General features: G+C 41.8%; 3 protein-coding genes across 6 annotated transcripts; 1 reads left to right on the forward strand and 2 right to left on the reverse strand.

Annotated features, from left to right (window-relative positions):
* Positions 1-4,912: 4,912 nt before the first annotated feature.
* Positions 4,913-15,379, reverse strand: Sdhd (succinate dehydrogenase complex subunit D). The gene is made up of 4 exons (XM_055621747.1): positions 15,276-15,379; positions 12,216-12,332; positions 10,090-10,234; positions 4,913-5,785 (listed from the first exon to the last, which is right to left on the reverse strand). Exons 1-4 carry the CDS (start codon positions 15,325-15,327, stop codon positions 5,620-5,622), a joined length of 480 nt encoding a protein of 159 aa, XP_055477722.1. The 5' UTR covers positions 15,328-15,379; the 3' UTR covers positions 4,913-5,619.
* Positions 15,380-15,437: 58 nt separating this feature from the next.
* Positions 15,438-16,811, forward strand: Timm8b (translocase of inner mitochondrial membrane 8 homolog B). The gene is made up of 2 exons (XM_055621748.1): positions 15,438-15,577; positions 16,429-16,811. Exons 1-2 carry the CDS (start codon positions 15,494-15,496, stop codon positions 16,594-16,596), a joined length of 252 nt encoding a protein of 83 aa, XP_055477723.1. The 5' UTR covers positions 15,438-15,493; the 3' UTR covers positions 16,597-16,811.
* A 597-nt stretch (positions 16,812-17,408) lies between these two features.
* On the reverse strand, positions 17,409-27,746 carry Nkapd1 (NKAP domain containing 1). Of its 4 annotated transcripts, none has more exons than XM_055621745.1 (7): positions 27,675-27,746; positions 27,118-27,144; positions 25,911-25,987; positions 23,512-23,612; positions 21,989-22,138; positions 20,857-20,910; positions 17,409-19,350 (listed from the first exon to the last, which is right to left on the reverse strand). In XM_055621745.1, the coding sequence occupies exons 3-7, from the start codon at positions 25,977-25,979 to the stop codon at positions 18,849-18,851; spliced, it is 876 nt and encodes a 291-aa protein (XP_055477720.1). In that variant the 5' UTR covers positions 25,980-25,987; positions 27,118-27,144; positions 27,675-27,746; the 3' UTR covers positions 17,409-18,848. The 4 variants fall into 4 exon arrangements, with proteins under 4 accessions (XP_055477720.1, XP_055477719.1, XP_055477721.1 ...); XM_055621744.1 differs by having other exon boundaries at positions 27,118-27,214; XM_055621746.1 differs by having other exon boundaries at positions 17,409-19,347; positions 27,118-27,746.

Raw genomic sequence — 27,746 nt, forward strand, 5'->3', positions numbered from 1 at the left:
TGTGTCGTCCTAGTATCCAAACACATACAGAACAGGTGTTTAAGATTCTTTCTTTGGTTCACCTTGCAGTCAGTTAAGGGTCAGTCACTCCGGGTAGCTAGAACTCCGGATGTGCCTACAGCATCATTACTGCTTACCATTTCACTTACCCTTTAGCTCTGTGGCTAGGAAGGGATCACTGAAGCATCTCTGCTGCCAGTTCCCCTTTCACCTTTGCACCAGGAAGGCATCACTCCTTACACTTACTGTTACCAGTTTGCTTTTAGCTTTGTAGTTACAATTTTGAAGACTCTGCCATTGGGTCTTCCAATTGGTCACCACCAAGTATGAAGACTTACAAACCATGAGGCCAGTGCTGGCTCACTTTGAATCTGGCCACAGAAGGCCACCACTTAACATGACACAGGCAGCTGGCAGGCTCTCTACCACAGTGCTTGAACTCTGCCTTCTTAGCTCGTTATTATTATTGCATATAGTGAGTCATTTCTTCCTCCATCCTGTGGGTCCTAGAGCTCAGTTCAGCTTGTCATGCTTGGCAGTTAAATACCCTCAACTGCAGAGCTTTCTCATCCACCTCTGTCTTTTTAATTAATTTTTTTTGGGGGGCGGGGGGCGTCACAGCACAGCTGCGGAGGTCATAGGACAATGGGAGTCATCTTTCCACCAAATGAATCCCTGGGATCAAACTGTAAAATGAACTTTTATTCACCTGTTACAATTGTCGTCTCTGAGGCTTACTGCGTACTTCTGCTAACCTAGGCCTAGTCCTGGGAGCTTCTAACCTCTGTACAATCTAACCCAGGCCTAGAATGTTTTCAGCCTCTAAGATTTACTGCTTACTAAGCTTACCCTTTCTTGTTCTGAGCTCTGAGCTGGCTGGCTCAACTCAGCTGTTCTGGCTCAAACTCCTCTCCCAGCTAACTTAGGCAATCTGGCTTTTTTCTTGGCCTCTGGATTGCTCTGCTTGGCCTCAAACTAACTCAAGCAATCTGCTCTAATCTCCTGACTCCTCATTCTTTGGCAAATTTTGCTTCTTTGGGGTATACTCTCTCATTAACAATTCCCATGGTGGGAAATCACTTTATTACTTTAGTCTTATATTTGGACAACTCATTTCTGCACAAGTGAAATGCAGTTGAAGAGTAAATCTGTTTGGAATCTATCATATTTTAACCCATCCACAAAGGAGAACTCCCTAAATTGAACTTCTCTAAATCCAGCTTTCCCTCCTAAGACTTAACAATTCAGTAATCTGAGACATGGCATCTTCTGATCTGAGGTTCCCTACACACAGAGCCATGAGCAGCTGGTGTCAGCTGAACAGTGGAAGGTGCCAAACGAAATACTTGCCCGTTTCATGCCAAATCTGACTTGTGAATGAGCAGTCCTCCCTCCCAGTCTGAACAGGGAAGTCTACTCTTATCCTGAGAGGAATAAGCCGACTCCCCTCAAGAAACGTGAGCTCATGGACTGTTCAGTCACTGAGAATCATGTGAGCTGGCAGCCATACTCAGTGGGATATGGAACTCAGACTTATGACTAGTTGAACCTAACTCTTCTCAAACCTTTTCCTCAACAAATAAATTCTGAAGATAAGTATGTAATTTGAAGAAATTCTGCCCACCAATGGACATATAGTGAGTTCTTGAGTTCTCTCTTTTGTCAGGAGCCATTCTGTTAAAGGAGCTCATTAGGCAGGTGGACCTTCTGGAAGGGGATCCTGTATTTTGCAAAGTCTGCACCATGATACAGCCCAGAATCGCTTCCAGTCTCTGACACTCATTCTTTGTGCACTGCTTCATCTTTCTATAATCTGGGATGGTGTGAATCACCACTTTCTGGATATTTACACACCCTGATAGGACAAACTTCCTATGGGATCTTAACGAAGATGTACTGCTGTTCAGATGAATTAATTCCCAATTATGGAATTTCTGATTTGATCAAACAATTTGAAAAGTTAAATTGTTTCAGAATTTCTAAAACAACTTTAGAAAGTTTATGGCTGCAATAAATACCTTTGTGGACCTTGCCTCATTAGGACACAGGCTTGAGATAGATTTGTGAAGATAAGCCTTCATTACAAATCCTGGTAAACCACATATATATAAGCAAGTTGGTTTAAACTTCCCATGAACCCAAATTATAATGGGGCTACCAAGTAATGTCTAATTAAGTACAAACCTTGATGTCATTATATAAAAACTGTTCTGTCCTTATACCTTGTTACCTTGTGTTATATACTGTTATTTTAAATTTGCTTTGTTTCTTGGAATGAAAGACAAATAAGATTATCGCCCCAAAGATAGCTGAAAAATGTGTAGCCAAGTCAGTCCTAATTGAAAAGACATATATTCTTATAACTTTTAGACCCTGTTAACCTTTAGGCCTTGTCAACCTTTGTCACTCAGAACTATGAACTTACATAATGGATACATAGATAAGACATGTTTAATTTTAAAACATGTAACCTGTTGTATTTTAGAATTCATCTGTTTTTATGCTTAATTGCCTTTTTGACTATGAAGTAACTCCTTTTCTGGGAGCTTTGTCTCAGAGGTTTAAAGTCTATACAAAAAAAGACAGCAGGACATATACACCCCGTTGGCAGAAGCCCAGTGGTGGAAGCCCATTGAATAGAAGCCCAATGGAATCTGCTGAGTTGTAAATATGTATACAGATATGTTTACATGTAAATATATATATCTGTCTGGTTTTTATACGTTACATGAGTGTATGTCAACTGTGTGTAAGGCGCTCCTTTTGTATCATCCATTGAATGTATGTATAAATATGTACAGGTCTATATGTCTGTTTGTCTATGTGTACGTATGGGCTGATACTTTGGAACTGGCAGCCCAAACTTGCTGCAGTTTCTGCAGACGGGACGGTAGCAGAAATCAACATCATTGTCATATGTAAGCTTGTGGGGATTCGTTGAAGTTAAACTTCTTAATTTCATCCACCTTTTCCCTTGAGCATGTGTGAATGAATGGTCTTTGCTTATTTCCCTCTTTCCTTTTTCTTAGCGATCTACAAACAAGTTAGCAGATTCAGGCTCTACCAGCCTAAGATAAGCAGTAAAAAGTTTACTTTAGCCTCTACAGTGGCCTGCCCCTGCAAAAAGCTAATCTCAGATCAAAAAGCCCCCTTTTACAACACTTTGTAATTTTGGCTAGAAGCCACTTTTTACAGTCCTGGCTGCAGGGAAAAATGTGATCAGTTTAAAAATTTCCTCCTTAGTAGCAGTGTAGCCAGTTCCTAGACCTACAGAAGAAATCCTGAGCTCCCTCTCCTATTTCTTTTTCTTTCAATCATCTTTCATGATCAGTTGCTGATCAGCTGCCTGAGCCATCAGCTTGGTGACCTAAGAGATAAAGCAAACGGGGGATTCTTTATCTTGTGCCAGATCCTAACCTGGACCCCGGAACTTGCCAAAGCAGACAGACATCGGCAATTGGACCCTAGGAGACTTTAACACTCTCTGCAACCTGTCTTTCTACACTGTCCTGGTAAAACTTCTCCCCCTCCCTCCTCCTCTCCTTCCTCTCATTGCCCCTTAAGTAGCTTTCCTTTCCTCTCTCTCATCATGAGAGTTGGGCCTATCCTATTAAGTCTTTCTCTGATTCATCACTGTTTCTGCCACTCAGTTAGACATCACTTTCAAACATGGGTACTTCCTTCTACAAACTAACTCTACCTTCATTGTTTGGGATTAAAGGTATGTACTACCACACCTGGGTCTAAACTTTCCTAAGACTTGCTCTATACCAGGCTGGCCTTGAACTCAGATCTGTTTGCCTCTGTCTCCTGGATTAAAGGGGTGTTTGTATTCCAGGTGGATCACACAGACCTACAAGGTCTTCGGATATGATCTCTAGCCAGGGCAGACATGTTCTGAATTAAAATTCCTCTACATCATACTCAGGCTATCAGGTAGTGATAAAGCTAGTGCCTTTACCCACTGAGCCATCTCCAGCCTCTCTTTAGTTTTCCAATTCCAGGTATTATTGACCACTGATTCTGCCACCTGACATACTGGTACATGTTGCAAATGGTGCCCTGAAAACAGATGGCCCTTTCATTTAAACACTTCCCAGCCTTGCTGCCTAGTCATCCCCAGTGAGTGAAATGTATGGTGTTAACACCCATCAAGCCTTACAGTTAGTGCACACAGAACATGGGATTTAGAAAGCTTGGTACTCCCGCAACACCTGATACTGGCATAGTTCTAATGCCTACTATTCAACCTTCATATTCTGTTCATACTTCAACTACCCATTTCTGCCTATCATGAGTCCTTTCTGTATTGTGGCATTCTATGTAAATTACTTATCTGCTAAGCCTCACAAGTTAAGACTCAGTCCTAATTCAAAACTGTGGCTGCAACACTTACTTTTAATTATTGTTTTTTTCGTTTTGTTAAGGTATCGGTCTCTATGCAGTCTAAGCTAGGGAACATACTATGATCTACATTGGCCTCAAAATCACAGCAATCCTCCCCTCTCCCTCCCTCAGGGAGCTTGGATCATAGGCATGTGCCACCATACCAGGTATAACAAGTTTTAATGATTAAAACTACAGCTAGGCACGGCAGGATGCTACCCAGGAGGCTAGACAGTATGGCTTGAGTCCAGGATTCTGATGTTAGCCTGGTCAATAAACTAAGACACCACCTCAAATTAAAGCAAAACAAGTGAATTCTGCAATTTGCAACTACAACTCTGGCACTTGGGAGACAGAGGCAGTAAAATTGCCACAAGTTTGAAGCTACCCTGGTCTACCTAGCAAGTTCCCAGCTGGCCTGGTCAGTCTACCTATAAAGAGTTTCAGATCAGCATAAGCCTATAAGACTCTATTTCAAGCTAATAAACAGCCAATCAAAAACCAGACATGATAGCACATTAAAAAGTACAGTGTATTTTCATTATATAGTATTTTATTTAAAAATTTTGTTTCTTTGGGATACACTCTCTCATTAACAATTCCCACAGTGGGAAAACACTTTATAACTTTAGTCTTATATTTGGACAACTCATTTCTGCACAAGTGAAATGCAGTTGAAGAGTAAATCTGTTTGGAATCTATCATATTTTAACCCACCCACAAAGGAGAACTCCCTAAATTGAACTTCTCTAAATCCAGCTTTCCCTCCTAAGATTTAACAATTCAGTAATCTGAGACATGGCATCTTCTGATTTGAAGAGCCATCAGCAGCTGGTGTCAGATGAACAGTGGAAGGTTCCAAACAGAACACTTGCCGGTTTCATGCCAAGTCTGACTTGTGAATGGGCAGTCCTCCCTCCCAGTCTGAACAGGGAAGTCTACTCTTATCCTAAGAGGAATAAGCTGACTCCCCTCAAGAAATGTGAGCTCATGGACTGTTCAGTCACCAAGAGTCATGTGAGCTGGCAGCCATGCTGGAACTCAGACTTATGACTAGTTGAACCTAACTCTTCTCAAACCTTTTCCTCAACAAATAAATTCTGAAAATAAGCATGTAATTAGAAGAAATTCTGCCCACCAATGAATGTACCCTTCATTCCCTCCTCATTGAGTTGAATGGCATCGACAGAGAAGAGGCAAAGAGGCATACAATCTAAGGCTGCACCAAAGAGCTCAGAGCTTCCACAGCATGGCAACTGCTCTGCAGATGCCTACATCGTGGTAGTTGAAATAACAAAGCCCAGCAAAGGTCAAAGATGCAACTGCCACGAGGCCTGCCTTGGCAGCCTTCTGCAGTGTATTCCCAGGAACGTAGTCAGTGATCACTTGTCCAAGGCCCCTAAAGAAAAGAAAAGTCACAGCACAAAGACAGTTAGAGACTAAGTGGACAAGTTAGGTACCCCACTAGCCCAAAAAATACCAAATACCCAAAGTACAAAGTCTTTATCTATTACTCAAATAATTGTTTGCCTCTTCCAGGGATTCTGTGTAGCTACTGTCACAGGTGGAATTATTTCTATGCTTTGACATAACATGCCAAAGCAACTCATGGTATTAAAAAAAGGGGGTGGGAAAAAAAAAGGGGGCGGGGACCCAAATACAATCGAAAGTTGGTAATAGCCCAACTATGGTAGTGCAGGCCTTTAATCCCAGCACTCTGGAGGCAGAGGGGAGGCCAGCCTGGTCTACAGAACAAATTCCAGGATGGCCAGAGGTACACAGAGAAACCTTGTCTCAACAAACAACAACAAAAAACTGTTGCTAACAAGTAATAAGAAGATCTCATCCTGTAAACTTACATTTCCAGAGCCATTCTACAGAAGCTAAATATTCCTCTATCTATAAAATCTTATTAAAATAAAGAAAAAGATATCTTAAAAAAGTTAAAAAAAAAGAATACCATTTAGGGGTTTGAGAGATGGCTCAGAGGTTAAGAACACTGGCTGTTCTTCCAAAGGTCCTGAGTTCAGTTCCCAGCAATCACATGATGGCTCACAACCATCTATAATGAGATCTAGTGCTGTCTTCTGGCCTGCTGGCTCACATGAAGGTAGAAATAATAAATACTGCACAAATAATAAATAACTGTATCTTAAAAAAATAAAAAAAATAAAAAGTCTTCCTTTCATTTCCAACCAAAGCCAATGCTCTACAGAGCCTTCACTCATGAAGAGTACTAAGCAGGTACTGTATGCCAGAACATGTCAGGAATGGTGAGGGTGCAAGAGATAACAGATGTGTGGAAACAGACATTCTAGTGAAACAGAAAAAAATAAGTAGTTACATATGCAGCCTAAGGAAGGGTGACCTGAAGGAAAAGAACAGCCAAAGAAAAATGCCTTGGGCCCTGGCATCTCTGAGCAACAGTAAGGAAGTTAGTGAGGCTGGAGTCTGTGAGTCAGGGAAAAATCATACCACAGCAGGGGCAGACAGCAGACGGCCCTAAACAGTGACAAGAAGTTCTAAGGAGAAAGTAACCTAAATAAGGAGTGCCCTAACTTAACTGTTTTTATAGTTTTATTTGGATGTAACTCACACTACAAATTTCACATACAGTTCAGTAGTTTAGTAGCCAGAGTTGTGAACAGTCTTCACTAATTCTAGAACATCTTCACGCACTCCAAAAGCACTAGCTATTACCCCACTCACCACCCAATCACTCATTTGCCTATTTCTATAGATTTGCCTAGTCTGACATTTCACACAAATACGATCATGCAAGACATGCCTTTTGTGTCATACTTCTAACTTAGCACTTCTATTGCTTTCAGGGTTCATCCATATTGCAGCACACCTCAGTACTTCATTCCTTTGCATAGCTGAATAATACTCTACAGTATGAACATGACATCATATTCTATTTAGGCCAGATGAATGGTTTCCACTTTTAACTAATTTAAGTAATGTGCTATGGTATTCTTGTATAAGCTTTAGTGCAGAAACATTTTGATTTCTTTTTCGTTGTTACTGTTTTGTTTTTTGAAATGAAAACGTGCTGTGTTTTTCAGGCCTCAAATTTGTATGTTGATAAGGATGACTTTGAACTTCTGATTCTTTTGCCTCCTCCTCCTTACTGCTGGGATTCCAGGCAAGCACCACCATGCCTGGATAGTGAGACAGAACATAGGGCCTCATGAATGCTAGACAAGCACTATGACAACTGAGGTAGTACACAACCAGCTCTGCGTCTGTACTTACATTACAGAAAGGGAAGGGTTGGAAGGACAATACACACAGATGTAACACATAGATGATGTGACAGATTAGAAGGTAGTGAGCGCTCCTGCGAAACACAAGGGAAGGATGACGAAGGTCAGCAGTAAGTATTAGGGAAAGCTCTGATGAAAGTATGCTGGTTAAGATCTTGAGATGGGGAACAAGTTAGGTGTGTAACTAGTAATAGCTTCAGACAGAACACGAATAGAGTGAAACCAGGATGGAGGGTGCCCCACACATCTGAGGATTAGTAAGAAAGCCAGTGTGCCTTCAAAGAGTACAGAGAAATGAGAGAAGTGAGTGTGTATGTATGTGCTTATGTGTGGGGAGTGGGGGTTGTTAAAGGATCTCAGGGCAGTCTCTTATTTGTTTACTATACCTTGAGTTATTTTGGTTTAATTTACTTTTAATTTATGTGCATTGGTGTTTTGCCTGCATGTCTACGGGAGGGTGTCAGAAGTCCTGGAACTGGAGTTATAGACAGTTGTGAGCTGCCATGTGGCTGCTAAGAATTAAACCTGGGTCCTCTGAAAGAGTAGCCAGTACTCTTAACTGCTGAGCCATTTCTCCAGCCCCTTATTTTGGCTTCTTGAGACAGGGTCTCACACTGTTGCCCAGGCTGGACCTGAACTATGTAGCAAAGCTGACCTTGAATTTAAGCTGATCCTCCAACCTCAGCAAATGTAGGGATTATAGGTATATTCTACCATACTTGAGAATTTTAAGGGTTTTTTTTCCACCCAGACAGGGTTTCTCTGTATAGCCTCGGCTGTCCTGGACTCGTTTTTGTAGACCAAGCTCACAGCAATCTACTTGCCTCTGCCTCTCCGAGTGCTGGAATTAAAGGCGTGCAACACCATGCCCAACTGAGAATTTTAAGTTTTTTAATAAAGAAAAGTCTCACTGTTGTTGCCTTGGATGACTCTGAACTAGCAATCGTCCTGCTTCAGCTCCCTGAAATAGACAGGACTGGTACACATATAGTACCACATACAGTGTCTAGACAAAACTTTAAAAATGATTTTAGCCAGGAACAGTGGCACATGCCTGTAATGTGGCACATTCCCTGAATGCCTGCACTCAAGGAAGCAGAGACAGGGGGAGTTCTGTGAGTTCGAGGCCAGCCTAGTCTACAAAGCGAGTCCAGGACAGCCAAGGCTACACAGAGAAATCCAGCCTCAAATAGATAGATAGATAGATAGATAGATAGATAGATAGATAGATAGATAGACAGACAGACAGACAGACAGATTTTAGTTTGGGTAAAATGAGATGGAGATTTTGCGAGAGAATATCTATTCCACTTAACATATTAGCAGGATTACTGGGGCTACTTTGTTGGCAACAAACACAAAGGGGATCAATTAAGAGATTATTGCTGCAGCCACAGATGACGACCAGGTATGGAGCCTGAACAAGTAAGAACACAATGGGATGACAATAATCCACACAGAAAGAGAAAGAGCCAGGTGTTGTGGTGCACACTTATAATCCCAGGACAAGGGAGGCAAAGCTCATTCTCTAAGTTCCAGGTCAGCTAGGGCTACAGAGTAAAACCCCATTTCAGAAAGTGTATAGGATGAAGGTTTGACTTGGTAACACAGGTCTGTGACTCCAGAAATTGAAATGTGCAGGAAGGAGGATCAGGAGTTCAATGTTATCCTTGGCTCCACAAAACCCTATCTCCAAAAAAAAAAAAAAAAAAAAAAAAAAAGATACAGGAGGAACAGATGGGGAGACAATCAGAAACTGGCTTTACAAACACTGTGTTCAAATGGTCTATAAAGATTATTAAAATTATGACAGCAAACAATCAGATGGATACATGCTAGGCATGTTAATTGTGGTAGGTTGAATGAGAATGGCCTCCGAAAACTTATCATTTGAATACTTGGTCCCCAATTGGTGGAATAGTTTGGGGAGGATTAGAAGGCGTGGCCTTGCTGGAAGAGGTGTCACTGGCAGTGCCTTTGAGGTTTCAAATGACCCTTGCCATCCCCAGTATCTCTTATCAGATCAAGACATGAACTCTCAGCTACAGCTCCAGTACTTGCCTGCTGTCATGCTCCCACCATAATGGCCTCTGAAACCATAAACCCCAAATAAACTCTTGGTCATAGTGTCTTTTCACAACAATAGAAAAGTAGCTAAGATGGAGGCACATATATGTAATCCCAGCACTTGAGGCTGAGTCAAAACATTTTCAAATTTAAGACCAGCCTGGGTTATATATTAAGACTTTGACTCAAAAAAACCAAAAATATAAATATCAATAACCTACTCACATACCCAGATTTATTTGGCCATTGATAGTTGTATGTTTTTAAGTTTTCTACAAGTATTGAGAATTCCAATTTTTCCTTCAGAAACAAACAAGCTTAAAGCAAACAGAGCAAGCAGACAATGCAGAGGGACTGTTGTACTTGCCAGTAACTGTGCAGGGTGAGGGTTGCGGCCAGCGAGTAGTCCACCACAGAGCAGGGATTCAAGTACCCAGCTGGAAACAGGCCCAAGAGCAAAACACTGACAACCCTCTCACTGGTCCAGTGGAGAGTTGCAGCTTTGGAACCAGCTACAAAAAGAACCAGAGTCACAAGAGATGAGAAAGGACAAACACTTCAATCACATGACTACCAAGCCTGTCAGAATGGTGAATTGCATACAGAGCGAAGCACAGCATATCCTCTGTGTCTCTGAGCACAAGACACACTTTGCATATAGGCAAGATAGCAGGCTAATTGTCTGTGGAATTCAGGCAACCTTGGACTTCAGTGAGTCAAGCATCTTATGAATATATTCTAGCAATCCCTAATGGTACCCCTTTATAATAATAATAACTGTCTAGTCTATGGGGGAAAATGTGAAATGTTTTTAAAACAGCTTAAACCAGAGTGAAAAAGAAGCAAAGGTATAAGGCTACTTTTTAGGGTTATGGTCCTTCTGTCCCTTTACAACTCAGTGCCAAACAAATGAAACATGAAGACTGCTTTTAGACGAGTGAAAACCAACACAGGCTCTAAGCATTGCTAAGGCGTTATGAACTCCTTAGAGCACCTGATAAAGGATGGAAGTCCTGCCCAGAAAAACGCACATGGGCACATACATTAACATCTATGCGTACATCTTCGGGGGGCTTTCTTCAGTCCCATGTACTCCATGTACTCTAAATCTAACAAGGAAATTCAGAACAACAAAATGGTCAAAAACAAAAAGGTTTTTAAAATGCAGAAAAGCCCTACAGCTTCAATTTCTCATCACTCAGATACAACTCTAAGTGGCTGACTTAAAGAGGAAAGGGGCTGGAGAGATGGCTCAGAGGTTAAGAGCACGAGCTGTTCTTCCAAAAGGTCCTGAGTTCAATTCCCAGCAACCACATGCTGGCTCATAACCATCTATAGTAAGATCTGGTGTACAGGCAGAATGTTGTATTAATTATAAATAAATCTTTAAAAAAAAATCAAGAGGGAAAAAAAAAGAATCAAGGACTGAAAGGCAAAAAAATATAAAGAACTGATTTACAAATCTCAGCAGCCAGGCATGCAAATATCTATAACCACAGCCCCAAGAAGGCTGGGCCGGAGGCTTGTGCAGTCTAGAATACAATTCCAACCAGCTACACGAGCCTCCATCTCAAAAGAAGTAACAAATAAACAAAAAGGCAAATCAAAATTATGATTTCAGGAAGGTCACTGTATGTCTGAGGCTAGCCTGGACTTCAAAGCAATTTTCAAACCAGGACAAAATAAATAGTTCTCTCTCCAGACTTTAATGGAAATATTCATCATTCATATTCAGACGGAGTATCCATAGTGTTTATCTAGAAAATTCCTATGATTTTAATCAACCTAAAAAAAAAAAAAAATCCGGCTATAAATCCACGATTCAGTCCACAAGTATGTGCAATTAATTCTTCTCCACTGGATAAACAAGCACCAGCAACTATGCTATGTTAAACAGACTCCCTACAGAGTTCTTTTCTCTTTTTTTTATTTATAACTTATTTATGTACATTGGTGTTCTGCCTTCATGTGTATCTGTCTGATGGTGTCAGATCCCTTGCAACTGGCATTACGGACAGTTGTGAGCTGCCACGTAGATGCTGCGAATTGAATTCGGGTCCTTTGGAAGAACAGCCAGTGCTCTTCACCACTGAGCCATTTCTCCAGCTCCAGAGTTGTTTTCTTGATGATAATATAACACAGTTTTAAGTGTGAGGCCAGAAGGTTCTCTGTGAATATAAATGCCATTACTCATCCATGTTTGCTGTGTGCCCAAAGGTTTGTAGACTGGGTGTTTATATAACTACCAGACATGAGAGTCTCCGAGAGAAATCAAGACCAGCTAATATATATGATTAGCCCAGGTAAAGATGGCTGAAGCCACAGAACAGTTGCAGTGCACAAATATCTTTAACTTCTTTCAGGGAATCCTACACCCTCTTCTAGACTTTGTGTATCAGGCAGGCAAGTGCACAGACAGACATGGAGGCAAAACATCCATATACTTAAAATAACAAATAAAACTATTTACAAAGCAGAGGAGAGAGAACATACCGTGGTGGCTTGGTGATAGGTGAATGCGCTGTGTGCCACACCATCCTGGGGTAGGCTGGTCCTGGAGAAATGCAGAGACATAAGCATGTCTGACCACCCGGCTTCGGAGTAACAGAGCTGAGGGAAGAAAGACAGGAATCATAGCACTTCCTAATGGGATCATGAGCATGCCACTCAAATCAATACATTTTTACTTTTTAAAGGATTTCTTTTGCTACGTATGAGTGTCTTACCTACATGTATATCTGTGTACCATGTGTATGCCAGGTGCCTACAGACATCCTTCCTTATAATTAGAGTTATAGTTATGAGCCACCACGTATGTGCACTGGGAAGAGAACCCAGGTTCTCTGGAAGAACAGTAAGTGCTCTTAACCTAAGAGCCACCTGCCAGTCCCAAACTTATCTTTATTTAAAAAAAAAAAAATCTGTACTGTGGATGTAGCTCATTTGCTTGCCGAGCATGCATGGGACTATTTCCAACCTCACAAATACCCTAGCACTGGAGAGGTGGGAGCAGCAAAATCACCTACATATGGGGTTGGAGGTCAGCTTGGGATCACGTGAGACCCAGTCTCAAAAACAAACAGCCAGGTGGTAGTGGTGCATGCCTTTAATCTCAGCACTCAGAAGGGAGAGGCAGGCGAATCTCTTGTGAGTTTGAGGCCAGCCTGGTCTACAGAGTGAGTTCTAGGACAGCCAACCATCTATACTGGGATCTGATACCCTCTTCTGGCATGCAGGTGTACATGCAGATAAAGCACTTACATACATAAAAATAAATATTTTTTTAAAAAAAAACAAAAACTGGTCACCTCCTGTTCTTTCATTTTCTTATCTAGTATTAACTACAGGCAAGTCTGTGCTTGGCAAGGAGCAAGAAAGATAAGGACAAAAGTCTTTGCCTTCAAGATACACAATTTAGTTTAGAAAGTTCACCTAGTATCATCTTCCTTTTCAAAACCAAATCTCATTTGTACCCTTGGGCCCCTCCTTACTGTCCCCTTTTAGATACTCCTCTTGGTTAAAATAAGACAGACTGATGTTCACCCAACTACATCATATATTAGCCATGGGATGAGAAGCAGCTAGTTTAAATAGCTGTAGAAAAAGAATGTTCTGGTTTGCTTTCTGTTATACAATAAGTACCATAACCAAAATCAGCTCAGAGAAAGAAAGTTTATTTCAGCTTCTGATTCTGGGTTGCAGTCCATCCTTAAGGGAAATTAGGGCAAGAAATCAAGTTGGAACTGAAGCAGAAATCACAGGGGAGTGCTGCTTACTGTCCTGCTCCGTGGCTCACACTCAGCTAGCTTTATTATTCAGTCCAAGCACAACTGCCTGAAATAGTGCAGCCCACAGTAGCCTGGTTCCTTCCACGGCAACCATCATTAAGATACTCTCTCATAGACATGGCCAAAGGCTAATCTGATGGGAGGCAATTCTTAGCTGAAACAAGTAGGAAAAACTAGCCAACACTCAACAATTGCATTTACTTCGTAACATTGCTAAAAACTAGGCAAAGTATACAAAGGATTAATGAGTTCCCAGAGTGCTAACTGCATACATACACAAAAAGATAACTTAATATTTTCTCTCCAGTCTTTTTTTTTTTTGGGGGGGGGGGGGGCCAAGGGTCTCACTGTGTAGCCGTGGCTAGTTTTGCTTCTGTGAAGTGTTACCTCAATCATCTGCACTTCCCAACCATTCGACTGTGAAACTTTTTTTGTACTCCTTATGTCTGTTCCAACAAATAATGATGAATTAACTCCATTCAGCAAAATCCAGTAACAATCAATACCCAGTCAGGGATTTCCTTCTATAAATCATCAAATCCTGCTGACACATCTCCTTAACATTTCCAGAGATTGCCTTCTTTTCCTTGTACCTTCCAACCTCAGGACTTCACCTGGCTGGCCTACCACAACAGTGCTTATCTCATCTACATGACTTGTCTAAACCTATTCTATCTAAATAAGGCCATCTACTACACTGTCACTAAACCTAACTCCAGGCTGAAAGTGTACAGTTTGGCAATAGGACATGAGATGCTAGCTCAAAAGGAATGAGGGTGAGGTGGTGCACACCAGCTACTCAGGAGGCTGACACAGGTCAAGTTTCAGGCCCACCTATGCAACAATAGTAGCAACAGCAAAAATAACCCTACACTGTAAGCCTATACCTTTCAATCTTACTGGCAACCTGGGCAACACAGAGAGACTGTATTATCAAAATAGAATAAAATAAGTTCTATGGCTTAGTTCCATTTTGCCTTTCTAGGCTAATTTCACACTTTGACTTTCACAAGTATTATTTTATTTGTTCCCTTTTATCTCGCACTACGCATCTTTCCATCCCTTCAACACTGCTTTTGCTGCTCTCAGTTGCCGTTACTATAATGTACTTTCCCTGTAACACCAAGGCAGGTTCCAAAACAAGTACCGCAAATTTTCTTTGGACTCACATTAACAATGCCTACATTGCACAAGTTTTTGCTTTACTTTACCTGTACCCCTTCCCCCGCCCCCAAGAAGTTCTCCGAGGGTAGAAACTGTATTATTCGTGTTTGTATACCAACCTCTTAAGGGCCTGGTATAACCAAAACTCCTGGTTAAAATGTTAATTGAAGCCCTGAGTAGTTGTGCGTGGCTCTCATGCCAGCACTGGAGCCAGTCAAGAGGCTCCAGGCGGGCGCTCGGTTATTTCTGGTCTTATATGGCTAGATCGAGGAAAGCCAGCACTACCTAGAAACACACTCTCAAAACAAAACAAAAAAAATGTCAAACTCATTCCTGCCAACCGCAATCAAACAGGAATTTGTTTTCACATTAGCCCGACATCAGCAGCACAGCCCAGAGGCGGGACGTACGAGCTGTCGAGTACCAGGTAAACACTTGGGCCCTGGGGCTACAGCGGTCACGGTCCGCGCCGGCGCTTCGGTGGCCGAAAAGGAAGTACCTTCCTCTCAGGATGTCCCACCACCCGGAGGTCGAACCTTCACTCCTTCCCTTCCCCTGCTCCAGGCCGCGGCAGGAACCTTTGATGGCCAAGACACCTCACCTCGACCTCCTTGGCCGCTGCAGAGGGCACCCAGCTTCAAGAGAACCGCCATGTCGCTTTCGAGTGCTCAAGGACACCCAACAGTCCGGAAGCAGTTAGGTCGCAAGTCCCGCCCAACGTCCAAGAACGGTGAGGCAACCTCTCGAGCGAACCGGAAGACGGGAGGCGTTGCGCTGCTACCGCGCGTGCGTACACCAGCCAGGCACCTAACGCTGACAATGGCCGAGCTAGGTGAGGCGGACGAAGCGGAGTTACAACGCCTGGTGGCCGCCGAGCAGCAGAAGGCGCAGTTCACCGCGCAGGTACGAGGATAAGGACCTGGGAAAGGAGGGTGAGGCGCAGGTCCCGGAGCACCCACGGAGCTCTGGGCACTGCGGCTCAGCGGGCCCACTCAGTTCTCGTCCAGGCTGCGCCTCCGGCCCCAGTGACCTACAGTGCTCAGTGTTGCGTGGGAGGAAAAGCGCGCGGTGTGAAGCAGCGGGGAGGCTTGGGTGACAGAGGAGCATGGGGATCTTATCAGCCGGCCACGGGTCCGGAATGGCATTCGAAATCTCAGGGTTCTCACCTTGGGGTTCAATTGCCGGTAGGCAAGACACCGGTGGTCCTCATCGCGAACTCTGGGTTCATTGTTGCCCACTGCCTCTAAGCATTGGATGTATTTGGGGTGGGGGTGTATTTAGGCATTTTTCTAATGTTAACCGTTGCTGTCTAAATAACCTAGGTCTGACTGCTTACTAAGTCTCCTAAGTACTACCATTAAGTGCCCCGACTTCCCATTTTTTAAAGAGTGCTAGTTGCTTTGAGAATTGTTAAAAGTACGAGGGGTTTTTGGTTTTTTATTTTTGGACACAGGGTTTCTCTGTGTAGCCTTGGCTGTTCTGGAACTCACTCTGTAGACCAGGCCGGCCTTGAACTCAGAGCCTGCCTCTGCCTCCTAGGTGTTGAGATTAAAGGCGTGCACCACCACCACCTGGCAAAAGTATGAGTTCTAATGAGAATTTATTGTCTATAAGCATGTGGGGCCATTACTGGGGACAAAGCAAAGAGTAGACCCCAAAGTGATCCCAAGATACACTACTAAAAGTGGTTTTCAAGTCTCAGAATGAGAAGGTATCTACAGACCCTAATGACTAAGCTTTTTCTCTGCTCTTAGGTGCATCACTTCATGGAACTGTGTTGGGATAAATGTGTGGAGAAGCCAGGAAATCGACTAGACTCCCGCACTGAAAACTGCCTCTCTAGCTGTGTGGATCGCTTCATCGATACTACTCTTGCAATCACGGGTCGTTTTGCCCAGATCGTACAGAAAGGAGGGCAGTAGGCCATACCTCAGAGTGACAGAAGACCAAAAGACTTGTTAGTAGCACACAGATTGAATGGACAGTGGAGAAAGAACTGTCAACGTCAGGTTAGCATCAGTTACCAAGTCTGTTGATACTAAATAGTAGCAGATCAAATGTTCAAGTGAAATTTTATTTATTGGAATTAAGTAATTCCAGGTTGTATCACACCAGTTAATAAATGTAAAGTCTCCAATTCTTTTTCTTCTAAATCTCAGTTTATGATTCAAGATAAGAGATCTCTCAGAACACTAAAAAGTGTTCCAGGGCTGGTATTGCTAATGGGAGATCACAGGTTTTAAAAAGCTGCCCTAAGCCATAAGAGGAACCATCAAAGCCTTAGCCTAAAGCATGTAAGGGAATTTAGGGGTAAGAAAGGTTTAGAACAGAAACAATTTTATTGCTTATGTGACCAAGAAAATAGGAACATGAGGAAGAGGTGTAAAAAAAAAAAAAAAAAAAATCAGGCAAATGTGCATTCCTGGGGGAGAAAATAACTCTGTTAGTATGGGAGGAAGGTAAGGTCAAGACTCCAACTTGGAAGTGCCTTATTCTGTAGAATCATCTTCTGTGCTTAGAATCAGTACACTTGTAGCACAAAACTACTTCCAACAAAGATGTCACTTGCTTCTAGAAGGTTATGAGGTAGTAATTAGACTCTCCCTCCACTAAACCCAAGGAAGAAATACCATGGAACATTGACATTTGAGTACTAAAGATTATTAGTGTTTCAATATCCCAGAAGGCAGCACCTGCTCATAATCAAGGGATGCGGCACATCTGGCCAGCCATGTGTTTTAAGAACAAGCACTTTATTAGAAATATGTTCCATAAAGAGCACAAATTTAGTTAGAACTATAAAATGCCACTTCATGGGATGTCAGCATAGTTGTATTCTATTGCTGGTGTCTGTCATGCTAACCATGAAGTATTTTTGGATTACACATGCAAAAAAATGTAAGGCCAGGGAGGTTAGCTTAACCTGCTCTAGAACTCAATTAGTGGCAGAACCGTGACCAACAGTCTTAAGTCTGAGTTTTCATGCTTTTCGCTCAGGACCAAGTGAGCTCAAAGATAAAAACCCTGACAATGTCACTTCATCTTTCCTCTTAATGAAAAGTCTACTATTCTGCCAGCCACTTTCCAGTGGTATTTTGGGTTTTTTTTGTTTTGTTTTGTTTTTTTTTAAGTATGAGGATCACAGTATGTAGCAAGGGGAAATAATATCTTCTTGATAATCATAACATAAAGTCAGACTGGGAAGAAGTGGGTATGTCCCTGAGAAGTGTGTTTCATTTTGAAATTGATTCAACTGGTTTCAGGGAAAAATCTAAAATTCATTAATAGAATTAGAAATGAACAAGGAAAACAACCGGGCTTGGGGAGTATGGCTCAGTGGTAGAGCACTTGCTTAATATATGCAAGGCCTTCAGTTCAATCCCTAACTTGGGCAAAAAGAAAAAAAAAAAAAAAAAAAGACATTTAGATGGTTGTTGCCCTGAATATCTTTGAAAGCATTACTGGCAACATGACTACTCCTAATTCTTTCCATTTGATAGATAGGACAACTAAATAATTTCATTTCAAACACAAACCCATTTAGGCAATATACAGCAATGGAATTAGAAAACCATTTACTATCCAGTTACTGTCATGTTTGGGTTATACTAAATGTAGCTGTAGACCCTGACCAGCAGGGAAATTAGGCAGAAAACCATAGCAATCATCTGCGGATATTACCATGAAGGGAAAAGGTTTCTTTTTATAACCAATTCCTCACTAAGTAAACTAGATACCTGTAGGCCCAACTACAGAAGAACCAAAGCACCAAAGCTGAAAGCAGGGTACCTCGTCAAGCCATTCTATCTAGCACTACTCAAAATCCTCCTCCTTCATCCCAGACCCTTGATTCCCCCAAATCCAACATTCCAATTGGTGTACCCAGGTCATTACTGAGTTCAGCTTTCTGGGTTCTTTAATTTGCTGTATAGGTATTCTACCCTAAGTGATTAATTGGGGAAAAAAAAAATCTCTTCAAGAAACCTCAACAAAATACCAGATTCCCTATTAACAACAAAAGGGGATGGAGATTAACTATCAAAGTAGGAAAAAAGGTATCTGTGGCACGACAGCTCTGACATTAGACTCCTATGCTGCAGGAGTCACTGGCAAACCCCGTTTTGAAGAGTGGCAAGTGACCAGAGTCAGCAGGAAGCGAGGCTGCTATTTCCCATTAGTCATCCTCTGAGCTCTCCGCAGACCTTGCATCCGCAGCCACTTTCCAATTCCTGCGCTTGCTTGTCCTCTGTTCTTCAGGGCTAGCCATGGGAACGTGGACACTTTTCTCTTTCTTTTTCCTTTTGGTTTTCTTAGTGTCTCTTTCCTCAATTTCCTCAGAACTGCTAGATGCTGAATCATCTGACTGGGAAGTACCACTTTCTTCCCCTAAAGGTAAAGATTTTTTAGGAGACTTTTTCCTGGACTTTTTCTTGCTCTTATGTGGTTGCTTCCTTTTCCTGGTACTAGAAGCCCGAGTTTCTTCTGAGAACTCACTTGAGGAATCTGCTGTTATGTCCGTAGCTTCCCTTTTGTTTTTCTTCTGTTTTCTGTGTGACCGTTTTTTCTGCTTTTTTTTATGGGATTTCTTTGACTTCTTATGTTTTCGGGATTCATGGGCAGATGATTTCTCCTGGGGAGATGTTTTTTTCCCATTGGTAATGTCTTGCTGATCACTACTAATGAAAAGTAAAGACAAAATTTTTATGGAGGAAAGAAAAAGTACATTCATATTTAACATTCTGTACTCTAGGTAAATTACTAACATCTCGACATTAAATCAGAACTTTGATACCTCAAGTATAATTTGTGATGCCTATTTACTCATTAAAGCATGGTCAAACTCCCAGTGGCCATCTCCTTAATCATAACTGAGTCCTTTTCCATCTCCCATTTCCCAAGTAGAAGCCATCAACTGTGAAGAGCCACACTTGAGCATCTTTGTTACATTTTTTTTTTTTTTCTTAAAAATTTTTGGGTGGAGGGCACATGGGTGAAAAGGTGGACCTGGGAGGAATGGGAAGTGAGTATGATGGGGTGCATTGTATGAAATTCCCAAATAATCAATTATCTTAAATAAAAATGTCATTTCTCTTTGAAAAAAAAAAAATTCAGAGCTTTGAATTAGGTGAGGTGGTACACAGCTGTAATCCCAGCACTCAGAAAGCAGAAACAAGACCTCCCAAGTTTAAGGACAACCTGCTCTACATCGAAAGTCCTAGGCCAAGAGGACTACAAAGAGACTGAATGCATGCAAGCATGCATATATACACATGAGATCTCTTGATAGTGTTACTGTGAGGCTTATCTACTTTATTATTCTCATTAAGGCTTTATTTCCTCATCCTTAAAACCCAAATTAGGGGTTTTAAAGAAGGGTCAGGAGTTAAAGGTCATTCTCGGCTACATGACAAGTTCATGGCCATCTTGAGTTATAGAAATATCTACCATATGATCTACATATGAAATACTAAACACCAGTGCCCCCTTATTCATGGTTTCACTTTCTCTGACTCCTGTCACCTAGGGTCAATTCCAGAAATAATTCATAAGATTTTAATTGCACACCATTCTGAATGAATTTCCTCACTATTCCACTGTGACCCACCTAGGACCTGAATCATCCCTGGGTCTAGTTACCAGCCCTCTTAGGTCATTTACTAGCCATCTGGGTTATCAGATCCACTGTCTGATATTGCTTAATTTATATAACAACCACAAAGAACAAGCATGATGCTGACAATGCGGTTATGGCAAACTGAAGTACAAAGAAAGTTTTAGTAGGTACTGTGTGTATAAGGAAAAGAATATGGAAGATAGGTAGACAAACTATAAAACAGGCAGATGATAAGATATCTAAGGTCTCAGGCACCTTGGAACATGTTCACTACAGATGACGGTACACAGTTTCTAAAGGCCTTAGATAAGGACTGCCTCCCAACTAAATCTTGCCTGTTTTCTTGATTTTAGAGACAAGACTTCATTATGTCCCAGGCTGGACAACAACTGGACTCAAGCGATCCTCCTGCCTCAGGCTCCTGAACAGCTGGGACTATAGCCATGCATTATCATTCCAGGTTCAACAGCAAACAAATCCTTTATAAATGTTAGGAACTTTACTTAATAGCACAATTTTGTATTCATCTTAGGTATCTGGTTTTTTTCTAGTAAGTGTATTTACCTACCTGTCTGTTTCAAACTCTTCAGGATACAACTCTTTATAACCACTGTGACCCCATCTGTAAAGTAACATTAATACATGTATTTTTATAAAGCAATGCATATCATTTTTTGAAATTAAAAGGAAATTAGATTTTTGGACTGCTTGAATACACATATGTACACAGAGAAAAAGAAAAAGAAAAAGGGAGCAGAGTAAAACCACACAATAGCTCAGTGACAATCTACTTTCTATCCTCTCACTTCAGACACAGGAGGTACTGTTCTTTAACAGACAATAAAGAACTCTTACGCACTTTTCTTTAGCGGTGAAGTCCTTCCCCCAAACTACTTTATAACGTTATCTACACTGGGACACTAAAGATATTTAGTGAAAAGTGATTCACATGCCAAGGGTAGCCCAAGACAAGTCTGAATCTTTCTGTCTCTGGATTATCCATTCTGAATATACTACACAGCAGAATCAAAGAGCATGTGGCCTTTGTATTTGACTTCCTTCACCACCTGTACAATGCTCTAGGTTAAGCATGGATAATTAGTACTATCCCTTTTACTCAGTACTATTCCACTGCACTGAAAACCTGCATTCTGTTTAATGCCCTCATCGGCTATAGCCATTTGAATTTAACTTCTTAGCCATTGTAAGTATTGCTGCTATGCATACCCATCTACAAGCTTTTTTTTTTTTTTTTTGGTGTTTTGAGACAGGGTTTCTTTGTATAACCTTAGCTAACCTGAACTCTCTGTAGACAAGGCTGGCCTTGAACTCACAGAGATCCACCTGCCTCTGCCTTCTAGGCTAGGACTAAAGGCATGCGACACCACGCCCAACCTCGCCTGCAGGCTTTTATAGGGACAATCTATTTTGAAGATTTATTTATTTGTTTGAGTATCTTGTCTGCCTGGCTACATGTGCATCATAAGCAGGCCTGATGCCACGAAAGTGAGAAAAGGGTGCCAGGTCCCTTGGAACTGAGTTGCCTTATAGGCACTGAGAACCAAACACGGGTCCACTACAAGCGCAACAAGGGATCGTAACCACTGAGCCATATCTCCAACCCTTGGACAATTAGATTTCAACAAATACATATTCTCAAGCCAAGTATCACTAGGAGTCTCAAGAATGTGGTCACAAACCTGTCTGGTATATTGGATTCATAATCATATAATTTCTTGTTCCAAGATTTAGCCTTAAGAAAATCATCTTCCAGGGCCCCAGAAATTTCATTCTTTGGCCTCCAGTAGTCTCTCTGACTTTCTTCATCAAAACCATCACTTCTCATCCGACTGTAAATGAAGAGACAAACTTAGATTTAAAAGCAATCTGTGATGTCATTTTAGGGAGCACCGTGAACAAAACTCACGGAACATGCTAAGACACTACCTTTGCACCACATAACACTGACACCAGACACACTCAGCCAGTACTGGACTAAAGTCCACATTCTCCAAACACACTTGCAATACTTTCTTTCTCCTAATGATTTCCCTAGCTTTAGATTTAGATTTCTAGCTTTATAAATCAGGATTATGACCTGTCTTATGTACAAAGAACCTATGAGGACCCAGAGATATTCCTAATTACTTATAATACACCCTACATCTTCCATAAAACAGTCAAGCCTGCAAAATCTTTTATAGTCACACTCAAATTATTGCAAAGGAAATATGAAAGCCCACGGACCTGGCAAAGACAGTGAGTACATGTCGCTTTTAAAAAGAAGCCTAAGACTGGAGCTATGGCTCTGTGGTTAAGAGCACTTGTTACTTTTCCAAAGGATGCTCGTTAAAATCCTACCACCCATGTCAGGCAGGTTACTACTGCCCATAACTCCAACTTCAGGGCATCCAATGCCCTCTTCTAGCCTCTTCTGACACTGAAACAGAGACACATATACATGAATAAAATTAATACTTTAAAAGGTCTAATAAACTAGTGGGGAACAGTGTGACTAACTGATTGATTTAATTATAAGAGAATGGCTAGAGGGCAAAGCAGGTCCAAGTGCTTGCCTGGCAAGTCTGATGACCTGAGTTCTATTCAAAAACCCATAATGACAAGAAAACAAATTTCTGAAACTTGTGCTCTAACTTCCATGTGTGCACTCTGGCACACCCATATATACTCACACATCATACAAAAAGTTGCCAACACAATTAAGTAAAAGAAATTGGTTTTGTTTTTGTTTTTTGAGACAGGATCTCCTTTTATAATCTTGGCTAGCCTGGAACCCACTATATAGACCAAACTGGTCTTAAATTCAGAGAGCTACCTACCCTTGCCTCCTGAGTTCTAGGTTTAAAGGCATGAGGCACCATGCACATCAAATCATACAATTTTTATAAGACAAAAGAATGTATAGACGCTCCAGTAGAAAATCTTAAGTTACAAGCTATTAGACAAGGTTGGAATCCTTAAAACCTAAAATTTACAGTAGTCCAAGGAGAATTTTTTTAATTTTCCATTGAGAATTAGTACAGTCTTGTCTTGTTATCACAGCCATCACTATTATATTTGGATCTAAATTTAGGAAACAAGGAAGGCTTACTGATTTGCTGAACTGAATTCATCTATCCTTAACATACTAGAATGTTTTAAAGCTAAAGTTAGTAATTCTGAAAAGATGAGAGTTATTTTGGTTCTCAGAGGCACACGTCACCTTGAGCTGCTGGGTACTGTATTCCTTCTGGTCCCATGGTAAGCATCTTCCATCTGCTTCTCTAGTTCTCTGATTTTCCACATATCGGATTCCTCCTGAATCTAGACATTTTCAAAAAGGAAAGCAACAAAAACCCGTCACTAAAAATAGCACTTTGTCTGACAGAAAACGAACTACCTGAAATACAATCTGCCCTAACTATGAGGATACAGACTGGGATATGATCTGGAAAGTAAATTCTGGTTTCTCTATGTAGTTTAAAAAGTGACTAAAGAAGCCAAGTAGAGTGGCGCGCACACCTGTAATCCCAACACTCTGGGAGGCAGAAGCAGGCAGGTATCTGTATTCGAGGCCAGCCTGGTCTACAAAGTGAGACCAGGACAGCCAAGGCTACACAGAGAAACCCTGTTTTGAAAAACAAAACAAAAAGCTACTAAACAATCCAATGTAGTAAATCTATAATTTTGTAGCAACAGAGGTTATGAGCCCTGCAGACACACTGATCACCTCATGAGTCTTACAGTACTACTGCAATCAGAAAATAAACCTACATGGTTCTGAGATAAACCATGATCTTAATCACAACACAAGTGATCTTACAGGAAAGTAAAACAGGTACCACTAGAACATTTTACAAAGAAGCTGCAAAAGCTTCCATCCAACCTCAACACCACTCACATAGAACATTATAATCAACTAATCATCCTCCCTAGTATGTCTCTCCATCTTCTCGTTTCTACCAGTGACAAATCACCTGTCTAAACTTACATATTTGGCAATCATACCACCTCATTCTTTCAAGGTCTAAAATACCATGTACAGGTACGAAACATGTAAGACACCACGCCTCGCTGATGACTTCTTTACTGCCCAGAAGAGAAAGTTTATCTAAGTTTCATAAAAACCAATTTTTTGAGACTTTACCATTACTTTACTAGTCAATAGCAAAGGTTACAACTGTACATATGTGCACATTTGCAAATGCAAAAAAATGTGAATTTTAAAGTAAAAACCCCAAGTTTTATACTGAATTTCAAAGTTTTGTTCAGTGCTATCAAGACTTCCTGAATATAATATTTTGTTTCAATGTGACCGGCTTAGAAATGTTAGTATGTCTGAGTGTTTAGTACCTGCCTCATACTATGTTAAATATCTTTTTTGTTTGTTTCTTGATTTTTTTAACTTTTATTAATTACACTTTATTCACTTTGTATCCCACCCAAAAACCCCACCCTCCTCCCCTCTTAATCCCACCTTCCCTTCCCCTTCTTCACGCATGCCCCTCACTGAGTGAGCTGTCCCAGAAGCAGAAAGACATATATACGGTATATACTCACTCATATAGACATATAATATAGGCTAAACCTACTAAAATCTGTACATCTAAAGAAACTAGTTAAGAGGGACCCTGACTAAAATGCTCAATCCCCATCCCAAAAGGCAAAGAGGATGAACATCAGAAGAAGAAAACAGGAAACAAGTTAGGAACCTGCCACAGAGGGCCTCTGAAAGGCTCTGCCCTGCAGACCATCAAAGCAGATGCTAAGACTTATGGTTAACTGTTGGGCAGAGTGCATAGAATCTTATGAAAGAAGTGCGAAATAGTAAGATCTGGAGAGGACAGTAATTCCACAAGGAGAGCAACATAACCAGAAAATTTGAACACAGGGGTCTTTCCTGAGACTCATACTCCAACCAAGTACCATGCATGGAGTTAACCTAGAACCCCTGCACAGATGTAGCCCATGGTAGTTCAGTGTCCAAGTAGGTGCCATAGTAATGGGAAGAGGGACTGCCTCTGACATAAACTGATTGGCCTGCTCATTGATCACTTCCCCCTGAGGGAGGAGCAGCCTTACCAGGCCACAAAAAATGACAATGCAGCCACTCCTGATGAGATCTGATAGACTAAGATCAGAAGGAAGGAGAGGGGGACCTCCCCTATCATAAAATCAATTCTAATTTGCCACTTGGGCCTTATCTTCTGTCACTACCCCTGTATCTTCTACTTTAACTTCTTATCCCAAGTGATAAATGCTTGAGAGGTAGGGATGGAATGGAGGACTTTGCATATACAAGGCATTACCACTGATGTATATCACTAGCCCTGCCATTTTTCCCTGTCTTTGTGCATTGTGCTCTCAGTCTAAAACAATGCATCTGGTAAACATCTTTATTCATCAAGAACCAGTTCAGATATCACCAATTCAAATACCATTCGTTCTGCAAAATCTTTCTAATTTTCCAAAGCAAATTCCTTTATTCCTTCATTGGTGCTCTAAAGCATTTTGTAACTATCTTCATGATATGGTACTTTCAAGCTGTGACTACTTCTTATATATCTTTGTTATCTCCGACATAATTCATGGTTTAGCATATGACTAGATTGTATCACATACCTTATTGTGAGCATCTGTATGCCGGATGACATTCCTCAGGAGAACTTTCCCCAATGGAACCCGTGACATTCTTTAATCTGAAATGAGAACCAATAACATGTAATAAATTTATTTTTATTAAATTATAACAAAATAAAAGGTAAAGGAAAAAATCACTGAACTTAGAAAATCTAAAGAAGACTTTTTCCTTCACTATTATGTCAGACTACAGTGTATGTAAGAATGAAAGAGGATGGACTACATTAAATCTTTAAAATTCCACAAAGCTGCTCAAAATTGTTTCTATGAGCACCATTTTATTTAGTCCTCACAATTCTATTTAAGAGTCAAGTAATCCCCAGGATCCGTGGAGGATTGGTTTCAGGGCCCATAAAGACAACAATCCAAGTGTGGGCTGGGGATATAGTTCAATGGTAGAGCATTTGCCTAACATATAGAGCCACCCTGGATTCAGTCCCTCGGTAACACCTACATGCTCACACATGCTCATCTTTTTAGAATGGTGTAGTATCTACATATAAACTATATACTCCTGTGTGTTTTAAATTACGACTTTTTTTAGAAGGGTCTCAAGTAGCCTCAGTTAGCCCTTAACTCCTCATCCTCTTACCTCCACCTGCCAAGTTCAGAGACAACAGGCATGCTCTTTCACATTTAGGGTGTGTGGGGGTATCTAGATTACTTATATTACCTAAAACAATGTAAATATGTTATGATGCAGATTAGAAATAATGTCAAAGGGGGAGAGGTCTGTTCATGATCAGTACAGATGCAATTTGATTCCCCAAACAGTTTCAGCTGGCTGTTGTTTTAACCTGGGGGGGGGGGGGGGGGGGGAAAGGGGGGAATCCTCAAGTCTGTACTCTATCCCCACTCCTACTTTGAAAATCAAGTTCCTTAAAGCTGTAACTCCTCCCCAGGCTGCATAGACCCAGGCAATGGATTATGCCAGTGTCCAGGTTATAAATCAAATTCTCCAAAATTCGCTTGCAATGAAGTAAACATCTAGATTTGAGGGTGTCAAACACCAGGTATATCAACAGTAATAAACACTGAATTATAAAAAAAATCTTAAAATGACCTAAATATCTCTACCCAGGTCATTTTCTTTCCTACACCGTACGAAACTTTCCGAAACCCAGGAAACAAAGATATTGACATGTATAGCTGGCAGGGGTTTGGCGCCACCATCCCGATGCTCACTCACCCCTCGATCCTGAGGAAATCAGGCATCCTGTTAGTGTGAGACGAAGAACCACTCCATTACAAGATCTCCTCCGACCCAGGAAGCCAAGGAGTCAGGGCTGAAAGGCAGCTCTGCAGCTTCACCCGAGTCCTTCGTGAAAACGCAGCCTTCCCACCGGTTACAGAGCCCTCACCCGAGGCCCAGGCTACGGCTGCCTTCCCCGAGCCGAGCCCGCCAGGCGGCTTCCTCCGGGACCCGGGCCAGAACCGGCGCAGGCGCGCAACGCGGCCTGCGGGCGGACCCGGGCATTCCCCGCTCTCGCTGGGCTGGGACGGCGCCCGGCGGCTCGGTTTCACTCCCGGGACAGAATGGGGACACAGGGCATGGGCACGGCCTTCCGTTGGGCCCCGGGAAGTGTCTAGAGTGCCTGAGGGGGAGCTGGAGGTCTCCAAGGGGAAGTCGGGAAGAACACCCCCATGTCTGTCAGCGGGCTCCCGGCCCCGCCGCGGCCTCTGCGCTCCCGGCAGCCTTCCCTCCAAACGCCCTCCCCACACAAACACACACAAACACACCCATACCGTGCGCCGCAGCCTCGCGTGGCGGGGTGGGAGAAAAGGCGGCGGCTTCCTTCCGGGCCGGAAGTCGTGCTC

The sequence above is a fragment of the Psammomys obesus genome, unplaced genomic scaffold (genome assembly GCF_907164565.1).
Source record: "Psammomys obesus unplaced genomic scaffold, mPsaObe1.curated_primary_1811, whole genome shotgun sequence".
In the NCBI taxonomy this organism is placed as follows: Eukaryota; Metazoa; Chordata; class Mammalia; order Rodentia; family Muridae; genus Psammomys; species Psammomys obesus.